The 12,967-nt window shown below is 41.5% G+C and overlaps 1 protein-coding gene across 1 annotated transcript in view; it reads left to right on the top strand.

Annotated features, from left to right (window-relative positions):
- etv4 (ETS variant transcription factor 4) overlaps positions 1 to 12,967 on the top strand; it is a 113,880-nt gene that overhangs the window by 15,242 nt on the left and 85,671 nt on the right. Inside the window, exons 2-5 of the mRNA XM_070864001.1 lie at positions 6,369 to 6,481; positions 6,812 to 6,899; positions 7,036 to 7,083; positions 11,637 to 11,690. Coding sequence (XP_070720102.1) covers positions 6,425 to 6,481; positions 6,812 to 6,899; positions 7,036 to 7,083; positions 11,637 to 11,690 — 247 coding nt within the window. The 5' untranslated portion in view covers positions 6,369 to 6,424. The remainder of the gene's footprint in view (positions 1 to 6,368; positions 6,482 to 6,811; positions 6,900 to 7,035; positions 7,084 to 11,636; positions 11,691 to 12,967) is intronic.

Below are 12,967 nucleotides of genomic sequence, written 5' to 3'. Positions count from 1 at the left end.
ATGGAATACAATGTCGGAAAATGTGAGGTCATCCACCTTGGGAAAAAAACAGTAAAAGGGAATATTATTTGAATGGGGAGAAATTACAACATGCTGCGGTGCAGAGGGACCTGGGGGTCCTTGTGCATGAATCCCAAAAAGTTAGTTTGCAGGTGCAGCAGGTAATCTGGAAGGCGAATGGAATGTTGGCTTTCATTGTGAGAGGGATGGAGTACAAAAGCAGGGAGGTCCTGCTGCAACTGTACAGGGTATTGGTGAGTCTGCACCTGGAGTACTGCGTGCGGTTTTGGTCACCTTACTTAAGGAAGGATATAATAGCTTTGGAGGGGGTTCAGAGACGATTCACTAAGCTGATTCCGGAGATGAGGGGGGTTACCTTATGATGATAGATTGAGTAGGCTGGGTCTTTACTCGTTGGAGTTCAGAAGGATGAGAGGTGATCTTATAGAAACATTTAAAATAATGAAAGGGATAGACAAGATAGAGGCAGCGAGGTTGTTTCCACTGGTCGGGGAGACTAGAACTAGGGGGCACAGCCTCAAAATACGGGGGAGCCAATTTAAAACCGAGTTGAGAAGGAATTTCTTCTCCCAGAGGGTTGTGAATCTGTGGAATTCTCTGCCCAAGGAAGCAGTTGAGATTAGCTCATTGAATGTATTCAAATCGCAGATAGATAGATTTTTAACCAATAAGGGAATTAAGGGTTATGGGGAGCGGGCGGGTAAGTGGAGCTGAGTCCACGGCCAGATCAGCCATGATCTTGTTGAATGGCGGAGCAGGCTCGAGGGGCTAGATGGCCTACTCCTGTTCCTAATTCTTATGTTCTTATGTATGTCACCACATGTTAAAAAAATCCACGCACAAGCATCTTCCACCCCTGGAGTTCAGGACTGGAATATGTGGTCCTTCATTGAAACATCTGCGAACTCATCCTTTTTGGTGTGGAAGCAAGTCATCCTTGTTGGAGGGACTGCCTACGATGGACAATGGATGACTTTCTAGCAGATTATTTGGCTCTCGGGGCATCACACTGGAGTATAATCTTATCATCATCCAGCATTCACACATAAAGACTCTGGTCTATTAATTCCCAAAATTAAAATGAAATATTTCAAATATAACCCTAGAAATGACTGCTTGTGATATTAGCCATCATCATAGGCAGTCCCTCAAAGCGAGGATGACTTGCTTCCACGCCAAAAAGGGATGAGTTCACAGGTGTTTCAATGTTCCAGATCTCGAACTAATATTCCAGATCCCGAACTACATCTTGAAAGGTAGAGATGACTGTGTGTGGATTTTATTAATGTGTGGTGGCTGTTGCACACCAGCTTGACAGAGCTAGGTCTGATATTAGCATACAAATGCTTAATGACTGCTCGTGATATTAAAAAGACTTGGATTTATATAGTGTCTTTCACAACCACCGGGCGTATCAAAGCAATTTACAGCCAATGAAGTATTTTTGGAGTGTAGTCACTATTGTAATGTGGGAAACGCGGCAGCCAATTTGCGCACAGCAAGCTCCCACAAACAGCAATGTGATAAATGACCAGATAATCAGTTTTTTTGTTATGTCGATTGAGGGATAAATATTGGCCAGGACACCGGGGATAATTCCCCTGCTCTTCTTCAAAATGGTGCCATGGAATCTTTTACGTCCACTTGAGAGAGCAGACGTCTCATGCGAAGGACTGAAATGACCTCTTGTGATATTAACATACAAATGCTTAATGACTGCTTGTGATATTAGCGTGCAAATGCTTAATTCACATGATGGTCTGTGTGCTATTTTAGTAGCGGGATTAGCTTGTTTATTTAAATGAGTTCGTGAAAAGAGGAACATCTTACAAACATATTAAATATTTGTCAACTAATATCAAAAGCAAATTACAGGCTATAGATCCTATTGCTTATTTACTGCCTTTGTTTATTCATTTTTTTCCATTAATTTGTTGCTGCTCCAATGTTCTTTAGATGTATAAATGGGTATTTCACACTCAGACATCACATGGCTTCTATTTAGGGTCTGGGAACTGTTCTTCAATTTATTTTTTCTGATATTTTCACAATGTGAATTATTCGGCTGCAATAACAGTGTGTTATTTCTTACTGTATCTTAGTTCCTATCCCAAATAAACAGGAGTCACAGAGCAAGTAGAAATGTAGCAACTCAAAGATCTGAAAATCTATAATGGCAAAAATATTCTGATGGCATTTTTATGTTACATATAAGTGGTGCCAACTGAGAGGCACTCAAACAGAAACTCTAAAATTCCCCATGTTCAGCTCTCCTCAATGGTTAGATTCACTTATCCTAAAATGTACCATTGAAAGCACTCCATCACAGTAAGACCACCTGGAGACAGTAATGCATTTAGTCCCTCTCTACAAGAATTTTCAAGAAGGCTGTTAATCACCCCAGGAGACAGTTGAGAAACAGTTCATGGAATATGAAAGTAAATTAAAATAATTTCATATTGCTAATAGGATATTTCAAATGAATTAAAATCTATACATATAATAATACTTTTTTCCACTCTGCAACATTGTCCATCTGCCCTTACATCTAGCCCCACTGCTGCTGAAACACTTATCCATATCTTTGGCACTTCTCGGCTCGATTTCTTCAACATTTTTCCTCGCCTAGCTTCTGAATTCCATCCTACATAAACTCCCAATTCATCCAAAATCTCACCACCCAAAGCATTGACTTCAAACTCCTCAGCCTAAACTATAAATTGCTCCAACCTAGCTCTGCAATTTCCTCCATCCCTGTGTGCCAGCTCACACCCTCTGCTCTTCTGTCTCTGGACTCTTCTGCATCCCTCTGCTCTATCTTCAGTGTCAGAACCTTCAATCAATCTTGGCCTTACACTCTGGCACTCGATAAACCTCTGTACCCCTCTAACCACATTCCCCAACCTCCTCAAAACTTCCCTATTTGACCATGCTTTAAGTCATCTTTCCTCATTCTTTTCCTATTATTGCTCAGTGCCTGTTTGTGTCTCTGTGAAGTGCCTTGGGATGTTTGCTATATTAAAGGTGCTATATAAACACAAGTTTTTGAATTTCTGGTCTAAATACAATATAAGAATATAAGAACATAAGAAATAGGAGCAGGAGTAGGCCATTCGGCCCCTCGAGCCTGCCCCACCATTCAATAAGATCATGGCTAATCTTCGACCTCAACTCTATCTTTCCGCACTCTTCCCATATCCCTTAATTCCTTTAGTATCCAAATATCTGTCGATCTCTGTCTTTAATATACTCAACAACTGAGCATCCACAGCTCTCAGGGGTAGAGAATCCCCCAAAAATATGAAATATGATTTATATTTCCACAATGATGCTAAATCCAATTCATTTACAATTTTGCTCTCATGAGTTATCCAGTCAGTATCACTTGTGCTTATTAACACCCTATTTAATGGCTAGCCTTTCTTTTCCTTCATATAATTCAGTCTCTGTCAGCAATGCCTCAGCTAGTAGCACTCTCGCCTCTGATTCAGAAGGTTGAAGTCAGATTCCAGAGACTCCAGGTGGGCAGAGGAAATGTTTCAAGGACACCCTCAAAGCCTCCTTGATAAAGTGCAACATCCCCACCGACACCTGGGAATCCCTGGCCCTAGACCACCCAAAGTGGAGGAAGAGCATCCGGGAGGGCGCTGAACACCTCGAGTTTCATCGCCAAGAGCATGCTAAAATCAAGCGCAGACAGCGGAAGGAGCATGCGGCAAACCAGGCTCCCACCCATCCTTTCCTTCAACCGCTGTCTATCCCACCTGTGACAGAGACTGTAATTCCTGCATTGCACTGTACAGCCATCTGAGAACTCAGTTTTATAGTGGAAGCAAGTCTTCCTCAATTCCAAGGGACTGCCTATGATGATGATGACATTGCTGTGGGTCTGGAATCATATATAGGTCAGACCAGGTCAGGATGTTAGATTTCTTTCCTTATAGGACATTAGTGAACCAGATGGATTTTTTTACAACAATTTCATGGTCACAATTACTGACACTAGCTTTTTATTCCAGATTTATTTAAATTCCGCAGCTGCCATGGTGGAATTTGAACTCCAGTCTCCAGATGCACTATTCCAGGTCTCTGGTCCAGTAACATAACCACCATGCTACCGTACCCTTAAGGTGGATGTAAAAGATCCTATGGCAGTATTTCAAAGAAGTGTCGGGGAATTCTCTCCGATGTACTGGCCAATATTTATCCCTCAATCAACACCTACAAAATAGATTATCTGGTCCTTTTCTCATTGTGGGACCTTGCTGTGCACAAATTGGCTAACGGGTTTCTTACATTACAACAGTGAACACACTCCAAAAGTACTTCATTGGCTGTAAAGAGCTTTGGGACATCCCAAGGTGGTGAAAAATGCTAAATCAATGCAAGTCCTTTCTTTCTATATATAATATTGTCATTATGGGTTTTTCTTGTCAGTCCCTCATTCTCTATTAAGACCTAGTTATTGCCACTGGTGAATATAAGGGACACACAACAGGAGCATGTGGCTTATCAAAAAATAAATTACTCAGAAGGCAGGGACAGAGATATGAGGGTTGTGCGGGCCCCACTCATTGGTGATCTTATTTTTCAGTGAAGCACTGATTCCTGTTGTGTATATTTTGTTAATATCACACATTGATAACCTTACAGCGTTTTTTTCTGGAGGGACTTGTAAAAGATGCTCCATGAGGCAGTGTTTGGTGGGTTTAATGTGGAAGCTTTCTACCATGCACACAATGGAGTGGTAGTGTAGTGAGTAGTGGTGAAAGTTTACATTTATCTTCAAAAATTGGGCATGTACGAAAGATTGTATAATTATAACTGACAAAGAGTATTGCTACAAGGAAAGACAGTTTAAAAGGCTGCGGCCACTGGCAAATGTGTATATTGTGTCAGATGAAGTATTATACATTGAGTCACAGAAAGCGCCTGCTTCAGCAATAACCCTCACAAGTAAACTAGTGATACTCAACCCATACATCTGGTATAAATTGGTCTATTGTTAAAGGGCTCTCCCGTGAAATCTTATCCTTAGAGGCTCAAATCAAGATATGCAACAGCCATTCCTCTCACCTGTTTAATTCACTTTACTCGATTGAAGCTCTTTTGAGTCTATGTTTGTTGCACATTGTTTCCATTTCCATAAGTTAATCCCTCCAAATGCACTGTATCAATAATACCTGTGTTGTGAGAGATTTGTGTTTCCCCCTCTGTTAACCGAAACTTAACTGAATTTAAACTTTTTCCACAGGCTGGCTTTTGGAGAACTTGTTTTGAAATGCTGGATTATTTTTTATAAATAGAGCACTTCCTTGTTTTGAAAGGAGTCACAGACATTTTGCTAATTCCCCAAATTTAATTGTGGGTAAAGATGGGTTCAGCAGTAGTGGCCAAACTCTAGGCTCTAAAATAAGAACAGAAAATGCTGCCAACAATAAGTCAGTCAGCATCTGTGCAGAGAGCAGACAAGTTAACATTTCAAGTACAGCCCCTTCATGCCCTAGGCTGTAATTCTGCTGCATGTGTGTTAACACAAACAGATTAACTTACTTGTATAGCACCTCTCACATCCTCAGGGTGTCCTAAGATGCTTTACAGCTTTTGAAGTATGATCATTGTTGTTTTGTAGGAAAATGTGACAGCCAATTTGCACACAGTAAGATCCCACAAACAGCAATGAGATAAATGACCAGTTTTTAGAAGTGCTGATTGAAAGATAAAAGGCTGGCTAGGACATTGGGACAACTCCCTTGGAACATTTTATGTCCTCGGTTTAATGTCTTGATGGAAAGATGGCACCTCGAGAGTGCAGAACCCTCTCATTTATACTTACTTCATGAAGCGTCAGCCTAGATTGTGTGCTGAACTTCCTCGACTGGGCTTGAACCCATGACCTTCTGACTCAGCAGCGAGAGTATTACCACTGGGGCAATCTGCCACGTATTGTTACTGTAAATTTGCTATAATGCAATCCATGGATATACCAATGTACATACATTCTTAGCAGAGCCTCTATTGCACGTTCTTTCAAATAGTTTCTAACAAGTTACACTTTCTACCTGGTAGAATGGCTGAACACTTCCACCAGTTGCTCAGGCTGCAGAAATTTAAAATTGAAGCCCGAGAGTTGATATCTATCGATTTAAAAAGCAAATGTGTTGAATGTTGAGTGAGACAAGTACGTCTTTAAATGGGGACATCCTCGCTTTAAGAGACTGTTTCTCTGGGAGGCCAGCCGTTCAATGCCTGCGGGCTGTCTCTTGGATTTTTTTTGTGAATGGAGCTTATTATTTATGCATGCTTCGCTCGTTCATTCATGATCTTCCCCCCCACCATCTCCGCAGGCTGATCGAAGCTTGTTGTTGTCAAATCCAGTCTAAATGCTCATAAACGGTTAACAATGGAACACAGGATGGATGGCTATTTGGATCAGCAAGTGCCTTACACATTTCCAAATGTGAGTACGGTCATTCGGAGAAATTTAGCGCCACTGTTGAGCTTTGAAAACAATGAATGGTTAAAAAAAAAGTGGGTTTTTTTTTAGTCGCGCGATCTTGTTGAATGTGCGTGTGTGTGTATGTCTGGGGAAGATTAAATCTGTAAAATCATTGAGAAATTAGATACAATTGTACATCGATGGCACCGAAGGTTGTAAAGCGAACAGGAGTCAGCAAGAAATGACGGGGGGATATTAACTGTTTGAAATACGCGAGTGGCGTCAATGAATGTGACTGACAGGTAAAGTTGGCCGAGCTGGTTAACACTCCTTGCTTATTTGAACCTGCAGAAAGTACATGACACTGGGACGATCGAGCGGGCGGTGATTGCCAGAAAGAGAAAATACATCACCAAAGAATTAACTCAGGATTCAGAAGGTAACTAACTCTCTGGGAGCTGGCGTTGCGGGAATATTTTTTTTAAAGTCAAACGTGTACTAGAAGTAGACTGCGGAAGCTGCACTTTTAAACGTAATCCTAATATATATATATCTATTAATTCTTCATTTTTCAGATCTCTTCCAGGATTTAAGCCAACTTCAAGAGACTTGGCTTGCAGAAGGTGAGTTTAAAAACAAAACAAGAATGTTAGTGGGTTTTTTCTACATCTTTTATCCTGCCATTCCGTAAGTACAGCTAAACTCTGATACTTGTGAATATCTTTGCTGCATTACTCGCTATCATTTCCTTCCTTTCTACTCCTTGCCAATTAATAATTTCCCCATTGGTTAATGACAGCCCGGACATCGGTAGACCTGTCTGTGCATCGGCCGCCGTGCTTCGTACTTGCCCCGTGCACTGTACAGCCCTCCAGTAGGAAACACTTCCTTATTATTGACAGTGGCAACAAAAAGTTTGTTTTTAATCCGCAGTCAGTTCAGTTTCTGCGCTGCTGAAAGTTCCGAGTGAAGTAACAGAGTAATTGCACAAAGTCGCTGAAACTGACAGCTCACAACATGTTAATCTTTAGCATCTTCCAAAAGACTTTTGAAATCGACTTTTGTGCTGCCAAGATTTTATGCCCACGAATTTCAAAACATCAACACACTGTTTACGACTAATGGGAAACATATGCGGAGTTTTTTTTTTGGGGGGGGAGGTTTTTTGTTGAATGAACGGATGGCTACACTCGTGGAGAACATGTGAGTTAAATGTGGGTCCCGTTCCCGACACCACGCAAATCGCTGTTTTTTTTTAAAAAGTACACCCCCTATAGTTTGATTTGTGTGCACAGGAATAGCAGAGAATTCCTGAAATCGTTAAGTGTCCCTTTGTGTATACACAGCTTCTTATAAGAGTGTGTGTGGGGCGGGGGTGAGGGATGAGACGCTCCAAATTTGCCATTTGCTATGAGTTCATTTTGTGCATGGGCACGAACGGTCTGGATGCGAAGGTTAGGGTGTTTAAAGGAACAAGTGTCCTCTTTATTGTTGCTTTGCCTGGGTGGTAATCGGAAACCGTCAAAAAAAACGCTTCACGAGACACAAGTTCAGACAACACAAGAAGTCAACCTGTCCCGCTTAAAAGGAGTGTTACTCCTAATTAATCACTTTTCAAACCTAGATGTCTCTCAACATTTATTTCTGTATACCTTTCTTCTGGATGAATTACTTAAAAGGATTACATCAGGATCAGAATCTTTCAAAAAGGGAGGAAAAGAACTCACTGGGTCAGTCTTTATTTACAGCTCTTTCACTGAATGATGAATTTTGCTGGCGACCAACAAGCTTGCTTCTGTGCTTTTTTTTAATGAATTCTTTATGTACATTTGCCCACCCTGTGCCAAATAAGTTGGTACCTGTATATTTATACAGTCGTGTGGCCCTGCCTTGTTGATTTTCTTTGCCAAAGAAACAAAATGTTACGTTTAAAAGTTTAAAAAAAACATTACTTGGCATGGATTAAATCATTAATCTGCCCAATCTGTGCCTTGCAGTTGAAAAAGAAAAAAAAATAGTCGCCTATGGGGGAAGGTCAGGGGAGTGGGACTAAGTGGGTAGGGCTACCAAAGAACCAGCTTGGACCCAATGAGCCAAATGATCGCCTCCTCCCATGCTGTGAAATTCTATGACAGTTGCCCCCAGTGCCCAGGTATATCCAGGAACTCCTGCTAGGAAGTGGATGTCAGGTGAAGACCGCTTCAGGTTTGGCTCCGAATGCCCTCATGGCCAAATAGCTTGCGGTTGCTCATTGCCTTGGCTCACAGATGAAGAATGGGTCAGGCGCTAAAGAATTGCCAACGCCTGTGGAAATACAATCCGACAAGAGCCAGCGCTTTCAGCACCGGAGGATGGAAAATATATTATTTCAACTAGATTTGAACCCCGATTCTTGCCTTGCATGCTCCTATGGTGCTTGGCTTCCGCTTAGAGATGTACCTTTCAATATCTCATTTCCCTGTGCTGTACTTAATGACCTAGGAAAACACCTTAATTCCTATAAAATACTGGACGTACACAGCAGGTCTTTTGGTGTCTGAAAGCATAGCTGCAGACAAGGGTCTCTATCTAAACTGTTAATCTGTCCTTTTTTTCCATTGCTGGTAGACTGGTTCTGTATTTCAACGTTGTCAGTTTTTAGTTCAGATTTTCAGCATCTGTTTTTTAAAAAATGTCCTTAATTCCCAAGTTTTTCCTCTTGCTGCTCCTTTTCAACATTTTATTTACGCCGGCTGATGCTATTTATTGATCGAGTTTTACCTAGCTCTGCATTATAAAACTGATTTCTTCTATCATTACTTGTACATCTAAAGATTTTGTTGGCTGTGTGTGTATTCAGTTTCAGTCAGCATAAACATTTTAAACATATATTACATTGGATAAAATGCAACAGGACAGTAATTCCTTTTAAACACAGGTGATTTCACTGAACAGTTAACAGATTAATGTTTGGTAAAAATGAGAAGACTATTAATGTTTGTTCAAGTATTTCCTATGTGTATACTGCTATTTCAGATGCTTATCTGTATTATTAGTATGCACTTCGAAAAAGCAACTTTGTTAGATCGAATGGGTAAAAGTTATAGGTGATTCTACTAATTAATGGCCAAAGCTCAGACCATTAGAAAGGGATTATTGCTTTAAGAAGGAAGTTAGCATGGATGATCCTGAAGTTGCCCTGGAGTAGTGTTATCTTCATTGAATTTAAAAAAAAATACTTTGCCGACCTTCTGAGTACCAAATTTACTTAGACCTGCAAACTTAACTTCATCTGAAATTTGAGAAATGCTGAAAAGCGCAGCTCTAATTTCTTTGTGATTTTTAATGGATGAGAAATTGCAAATAGTGCATCCACAATTATCTGACGAATTGTTTATTGCATGTGAGATCCCACCAGCAGTGTGGGTCTCATAACAGTTCACCCATATTCTTATTTCCATTTAGTGCATGTTAAGGTATTTCAAAATCTAAGGGCATAGTTCCCTGTTGTTAATTAAAATGGGGAGGAATATCAAATGGCCATCGTCCCTGCTCAATATATGCCTCCGGACTGCGCCCGGACCATCCTTTCTGCCAAGTACAAGGAAAATCTGCTAGTCTTCAGAAAACAGATTGCAGTTTCAATACTGAACGAAGATGTTGGGTGTGACATACATATGGGCAGTGAATCCAAAGACGTAGCCAAATAGTAACACTCACTACTGGGCTAAATGTTTCATCAATTAGCAATCAGTATCTTGTGTGCTGTAATTTCAAACTGTAACTTTGCAGCAAGTATTTATAAACAGTGACTGCTGTTGCATTATAAAGTAGTGTGATGGGGAGAGAGAAAATTGCTTGTAACTTAAATATTTATTCTAGGGCTACATGTACGTCTCTCCGCTCCTCAAATTCTACCCTCTTGAGAATCCCCGATTATAACTGCTCAACCATTGTGGCCGTGCCTTCAGCTGCCTGGGCCCTAAACTCTGGAACTCCCTCCCTAATCCTCTCCACCTCTCTACCTCTCTTTCCTCCTTTAAGACGCTCCTTAAAACCTACCTCTTTGACCAAGCCTTTAGCCATCTACTATAATTTCTTCTCACATGGCTCAGTTTTAAATTTATTTGTTTTGTCTTACAGCATTCCTGTGAAGCGCCTTGGGATGTTTTACTACGTTAACGGCGCTATATAAATACAAGTTGTTGTTGTTGTTGTACGTATGTTCACTGGTAGAGAGCTGAAATGGAGTTTTGGTTTCTAGGTACATTCAGAATTCAGTGCTCCATTTGGTTTAAAGAATATCTCTTCATTTAGCCCCATATAGTCTCAAGTGGATATTATTAATGTAAGTAGTAAGTTGCTGTGAGGAGGCGGGGTGGCACGTTCCATGTAAAGTATTCTTCACCTTTTCTTTTGCAGTCACTCTTTTCCCAAACTCCTGGCTGTTTGCACTAGTCTGGTACTAAATGGCCATTATACAGCTGCTGGCAGGCTGCTGTCTTATCAGAGTGCTGTACAATGCTCGTGCCACTGCTAGGTCCTGCCGGGCAGCATCTCTACCAAAAAAATCGAGCCGTGCATCCTTTTATTTTCTTTAGCTGTTGATCAGGAGCTGAAAGTTATATTGCAAACTTAGTAACAACCAGGTTTTTCTGTGTTCATGGCTGCTGCTAGTTTGTGATGTGAATTGTGTTCCTTAAGCAGCATAAAAGGCATCCAGGACTCCTTCAGTGACTCAGTGAGTAAATGCGCCACTTATTATCCGACCAAGCCATACAGACTAGGAGAATCCAGTACAATCCCTGCTTTGTGCTGTTAGCTGATCTCTGCCAGAACGCTGCAATCAGCCTGGACTGAGGGGCAAGAGTGAGTCAACAAAGGGTTCCCTCTCCTGATTACTCATGGCCCTTGCTGGAAAGGCTGCGCGTGCAAATATTGGCAGAGGGCAGAGTCTGGTTTAATAGTGATTATCCCCATTGCCGAATAGTCTGTCATCATTGTCTGTCTAGAATGGCTACTTGGACAATACTCACCTGTAGAATCAGACCCTGACGGGAGTCTCCGCAGTGCTATTGGGCAAGCTCCCAGTTGTACCTACAGAATAGGTTTCCTGTACAACCAGAGTGCTGTTTAGACTGGAAAAAAGGAGCACAGTTTTTACAATTCTAACATTTTCCTTCTCTCCATATTCCAGCTCAGGTGCCAGACAGCGATGAGCAGTTTGTGCCGGATTATCACTGTGAAAGCCGTGAGTACTTTGCTCTTTGCCATTGACTGTATTTGGTGACTTGGAAACATCTCTTCAGGAAGTGAGTGTTTGCGAATTGGGCTCCACAGAAAGCAAGCACTTCCCTGCATTTACGTTACTAAAACTCCTTCCCTTATCACGACCATAGACCACGGATGCAACCACGAGGAAAAACTTTTAACGCAGCGAGTGGTTAGAATCTGGAATGCATGGCCTGAAAGGGTGGTGGAGGCAGATTCAATTTTGGCTTTCAAAAGGGAGTTGGATAAGTACCTGAAGGAAAAAAAATTGCCGGGCTACGGAGAAAGGGTGGGGGAGTGGGACTAGCTGAAGTACTCTTGCAGAGAACCGGCACGGGCTCAAAGGGCCAAATAGCCTCCTACTGTGCTGTAACCATTCTATGATTCTATGGGGTATGTGGGTGGGGGGAAAGTCAGGACAATCTGTGGATTTGGAATGGAAGGAAGAGGTGAGTATAATTCAAGTCAAAAACATTGAGCGAATGGAACATGATATCCTCTTCCACCACTGCCTCCACCATAGTTGCGACTGTGTAATAAAACCTACATTTTATTGAGCCTAGAACGGTGTTGGGATAAGAAACTTGCCATGTGTATTCAACGGAGGCTGTACTCCTACGTTGTAAAATACACCTATAAATGAGAGAGTTTCTACACCAGGAGCTGCAGCTAGCATTGAATAATTGAACCCTGCAGCCGTTCTGTAATGTAAATGCATCACAAATGACAAACATCCAACCAGTCTACATCTGCTTAATCAGTTGTTTTCTTCCATCAGGAGGCATTTTTGTCATCTGATCTGCCATAGCAGCAGTGCCCCTCCCCCAGCACTGACCCATGAAGTGAAAGCAGGCAGCCCTTCGCATTTTATGAATGGGTTGGTTGTAATGTGTAACAGTAAGAGCTTGCTGCAACAGGTCATTACGAGCAGGAAATGCTTCCATATATGGTCATTAGTTTGTTTTACTGGTGATGAATGGTTGACAGGTCTACAAGTGCCTCTCGCTAGAGAAATGACTTATTGCATAACGTGTGTTGTCAGGAAAAGCTAATAAGCGCAGCCAGATGGATTATATTTTACCCTTACAGCTCACCCGCTCTACAGCAAGAGGTTTTCCGGATTGACAGATTTGTTTTCTAGTTACATTTTGCATTGATTTTTCCCCCCAATGTCTCAGAGCACCAACACTAACAGAGACTTGGCACGGGTTCATGCATTAACACAACCACGATTCCATAGCCAATCTGGAAAGAAAG

Source organism: Pristiophorus japonicus, chromosome 21, assembly GCF_044704955.1.
Source record: "Pristiophorus japonicus isolate sPriJap1 chromosome 21, sPriJap1.hap1, whole genome shotgun sequence".
Lineage (NCBI taxonomy): Eukaryota > Metazoa > Chordata > Chondrichthyes > Pristiophoridae > Pristiophorus > Pristiophorus japonicus.
Note: the sequence above shows the minus strand (reverse complement) of the source record. Positions and strands in the feature narration are given on the sequence as shown.